General features: G+C 32.6%; 1 protein-coding gene across 3 annotated transcripts; it reads right to left on the reverse strand.

The window, feature by feature from the left end:
* Positions 1-632: 632 nt before the first annotated feature.
* On the reverse strand, positions 633-3948 carry LOC135170215 (soma ferritin-like). Of its 3 annotated transcripts, XR_010300341.1 has the most exons (4): positions 3598-3948; positions 2902-3093; positions 1566-2000; positions 633-851 (listed from the first exon to the last, which is right to left on the reverse strand). XR_010300341.1 is itself a non-coding variant. In XM_064135816.1 (3 exons), the coding sequence occupies exons 1-3, from the start codon at positions 3187-3189 to the stop codon at positions 1740-1742; spliced, it is 480 nt and encodes a 159-aa protein (XP_063991886.1). In that variant the 5' UTR covers positions 3190-3570; the 3' UTR covers positions 962-1739. The 3 variants fall into 3 exon arrangements, 2 of the variants coding, with proteins under 2 accessions (XP_063991886.1, XP_063991885.1); XM_064135816.1 differs by lacking the exons at positions 633-851; positions 3598-3948 and adding an exon at positions 3163-3570 and having other exon boundaries at positions 962-2000; XM_064135815.1 differs by lacking the exon at positions 633-851 and having other exon boundaries at positions 970-2000.
* Between the last annotated feature and the right edge of the window lie 86 nt (positions 3949-4034).

Below are 4034 nucleotides of genomic sequence, written 5' to 3' on the forward strand. Positions count from 1 at the left end.
AACACTCAGCATTGCGTGTGGCGACCTGCCTCTTCTGGGGTGAGGTACTATGATGCCACTGGCCTCACTCAAACCCCCAGAACTGAGCCTCTACTTCAGTTAATTCTCTCTGGTTGTAACCAAACTCACTAGGAGAGAACAATGGCGCTGGTGAGATATTTGGCACCAAACTTTGAAACAGAATTCGTTCGTGGGTGAGCCTGGGATGATAACTCCATCGAAATTCATTGAAGTAGTGAATACTTCAATAATGAAGTGATAAAACACGTGAGGAGTCTTTGGAGAGGGGGTAATTGCTCGTAGATACTGAGCTGATACAGCTTATTAATTAATAAAAGTAGATCATTTACTCGATTGTGCAGTGTTAGTACATGTTTGTATCACTAAAACTTTCATTTGTGGGTTCACTTAATGGAAAAAAGTTAATGAAATGTTGAAAGAAATATTTATCATAATTTAATGTACTCCTGACGTTAAGGATTTTTCGAGTCGAAAAATTCTTAATTATAATTTTTCTATTTCTATCGCTTGTGTGAATATTAAAGAAATGAAAAACGAAAAATTTTTAATTGAGACCAGAAATCTTTGTTTAGCTAGAGATAATATTGACGCTTAAAAATTTTTTTTTCATTCGAAATTTTGTCAGATAATAGGTCAGGGTTGAGGGTAACTCTAGACGTAGATTCAGATCGACCGTTCAAGCTGTTGTTGAGAAATCAAAATTTGTTTAGAATTCATTTTGCGGGATACAGTTTTTTCTTTTTCATATTTTTCGTCATCATTCGATCTATTGGAATCAATATAAAATTGGCAAGTGAACCCTGGAAGACATCATAGTTACTGTCACTTTTCTGTAAAAAAAAAAAATTTTGTTGACACTTTCACAAGCGCAAATATCGAACTATTAACTTCAAATTTGGATGAGATTTTCCATTGATCTCTAAAACAGATGCTATTAAAATGAGTATAATTGAATAAATTCTTTCCGAGATATTCAATTCTTAGTGTAAAATGCTTATGTAGAATAGCTCAAAATTGACTGGACCGAATTCATATTTTTCTATCCAATAATTTTCCTTTTGATATCCTCTATCATAATCAATTTAAACATATTCACAACCCAACACAGTTTTCAAGATATTTGTTTTTTTTTTCAGTTAAAATTGTTGTTTGCCCTGTTACGCACGTAAAAATAGAAATATGAACATGAAATTTAGAAGAAATATTCATCACTATAACAGACCATATTGAAAATGTGCATAATTAAACGACTAGTTTCGTAAATATTCAATTTTTAGTTTTAAATGATTATGTAAAATATCTCAAACTTGACTGGACCGGATTAATTTTTTTATATCTGAAAATTTCTATTTTGATTTTCTCTAACATAATTAATTGATAAAATACAGAATATTACGGAATAAAATACGGAAAAATTATGAAAATAAAGAAATAAAGATTTCTTAATTAAATAATTTTGTTTGTTGTTTGTTTTTGTTCATTTTCCTATTTATATCTGTATAAATTCTTATTACTCATAAATTAATAGAAAGAAATATAAAAACCACTTGGAAGCTCGTCGTCAATGTCAATAACTCAGCCACAATCGCATAACTGCTGTCGCCGGTTTCTTTAAATCAGTGATAACTGGAGATATTTTTCCTGATAAACCCAGAGTAATAATAGTGATAAGAATTCCATTTCATTTTCTTATGCCTGGGATTATTATTGTAGAGGTATCACGATTTTCGTAAAACATTAAAGTCTCTTGGAACATAATTTTTCAATAAATCTCTGTCGAAAATAAATTGCCCGAGACCGCTGTTCTCGATACCAGAGAGGACGGTTACAAATCTCGCTATTTCACTGATACTTTTCATTTGCTCGTCGATGAAGTTCGTGATGATAAAATCACTGACATCTAGATCTCCGTGTTTTACAGCAATACCATTAACGGCGACAAGATCATCTGTGACTGACATTTCCAGATCGAGGGCTGCCTGGAAGGATTATCAGATTATAAATCGTTTCAAGGTTTGTTGACGAAATTTTTCGATTATTTCGCAACGAATTTACATGAAAAAGTTAGCAAAACATGAATTTTTATGTCATATCACGCCAGTGAAAAACATTTGCAAAAATGACGTGAATGTTATAAGAGAAGAAACCAAGATATTAAATTCCCATTTCCTAATTTATATTTTTCATTTGGGGAATTTTAGGTGAAGTGGACCAGGGCCTGACACTTATTCTCTTGAATATTGATATCAATCTTTTTCTACCATCGTAAAGCAACAAAAACTCTTCACATTTCCTTCAAATTATTTTTAGTAATTCCTTTCCAAGATATAATTTCTCTTTGTTTCCTTATTTTAATAAACTTTAGATTTATTCATACGGTTTTCAGTTGTGTCAGCCGAATATTTTGGATTTTCGTTTATTGGAGTTTGCATTTCAAAATGCTTATCAAACATTAACTTACAGTTGGATTGAATAGGTCTTTGTACGATTTGTATTTGTTTTATTCTCGTGTTTCTACTTGAGTTTGAAAAACATTTTTATGGGTGAAAATTCTGAGAAGTTTGGGGTATGATACGGATGCTCTGTTTTTATGAGTCTAAACAGAGGTGCATGAGTGGGACCATTTTTAATGTGAGTCATCAGGTCCAGGGTGTTGTAGCCCTTTAGTTCCTCTAAGGAAACAAACCCGAGCGGTTGTGCCTGTCGAGTGTTTTATAACACAAAAGAGAATGACAAAACATTCACACGTTTGAATCAATGCAACTCTCCCATTTTCTAATATCGTTCGTGGGGCGGATAATTTAACAAAAGAACAATAAAAACCATGAACGAATATTAGACAGAAGCCCAAAGCCTAGATTATCGTCAGTATGTTTGTACTTGAAATGCATGTTGAGGATTCTGCCAGTTCTGGTCGTCTGGTGGATTGATTGTGCAGAGATCAATACGCCCACCACGAGTTTTTATGTAATTTAATAGCTTCAGTGCGTGGTCATGTTCTTCTTGGTGCATGTGCATGAAATAGGATTCACAACCTGGTAGAGCAACATCAACTCGACCAAAATGCGACGCCTTAAAAAGAAAAATAATATTAGAATGTGATAATTTGTTTAAAACAATATCGAAAATATTTCCCTCTACCATGATGTTATAATGTACAATTATCATTGTTCATTGATATTTTTATTGGGAGGAATTCCAAACACTTTAGACGAGTTAATTATTGTTTTAATTTTGTGAAATCTCTGCTCTGTGTAAATTGAAATACATTGGGTGACAGTCACAGGGCGACAAACGGATATTAATAAATTGAAAGTCTCCATAAAGGTTCGGAAAATAGTGGAAATTTGATTCACACATTTATACCACTTATTTCAACCCAGAATAAATAATTATTGAAGTGAATAATATTGAATCATTGAAAATAAAAGGAATGAAACCCAGATAGCTTTAGACGATTAATAAAAATTTTAAGCAGAGAATATTGGAAATAATTACGAATGTGTGTCTCCAGATAAATAATTGATAAAGATCAATTGCACATTATCATGACTAAACTGTAGACATCCATCTTACCATTGATAGATAATAATACGAAGCTATTAATTCCGTATTAATTTGTTGATTTAAAGCTGCCTCAGTTTCCGGGTGAAATCGATATTGACTTTTCTTCACTGGAATTTTATCAAATCCTTGACTCCTGCAATTTTCGTTGGAACTACAAGGAGGTTCATTAAACCTTTTATATTGTTCTGAATGAAATCGTTTCACAAACATTCGGGATTGTTTGTCCATTTTGATTTTCAATTTCCATTTATTATCTCCGTCGTCCGCTGCCAAAACGGAGATACGAGAGAAACGCAAATATTTTGAGATTATGGAAGAGACAATTTGAGACGTAAAGATTCTTCTGGAACTTTTTATCATTTTATCGGAGGTTTTTGTGGATTTTCTGAAAGATGAAATTTTACTGGAAGGGATATGTTGACAGGTGGAGATGACTGACGTGAAGA

Source organism: Diachasmimorpha longicaudata, chromosome 16, assembly GCF_034640455.1.
Source record: "Diachasmimorpha longicaudata isolate KC_UGA_2023 chromosome 16, iyDiaLong2, whole genome shotgun sequence".
NCBI lineage: Eukaryota > Metazoa > Arthropoda > Insecta > Hymenoptera > Braconidae > Diachasmimorpha > Diachasmimorpha longicaudata.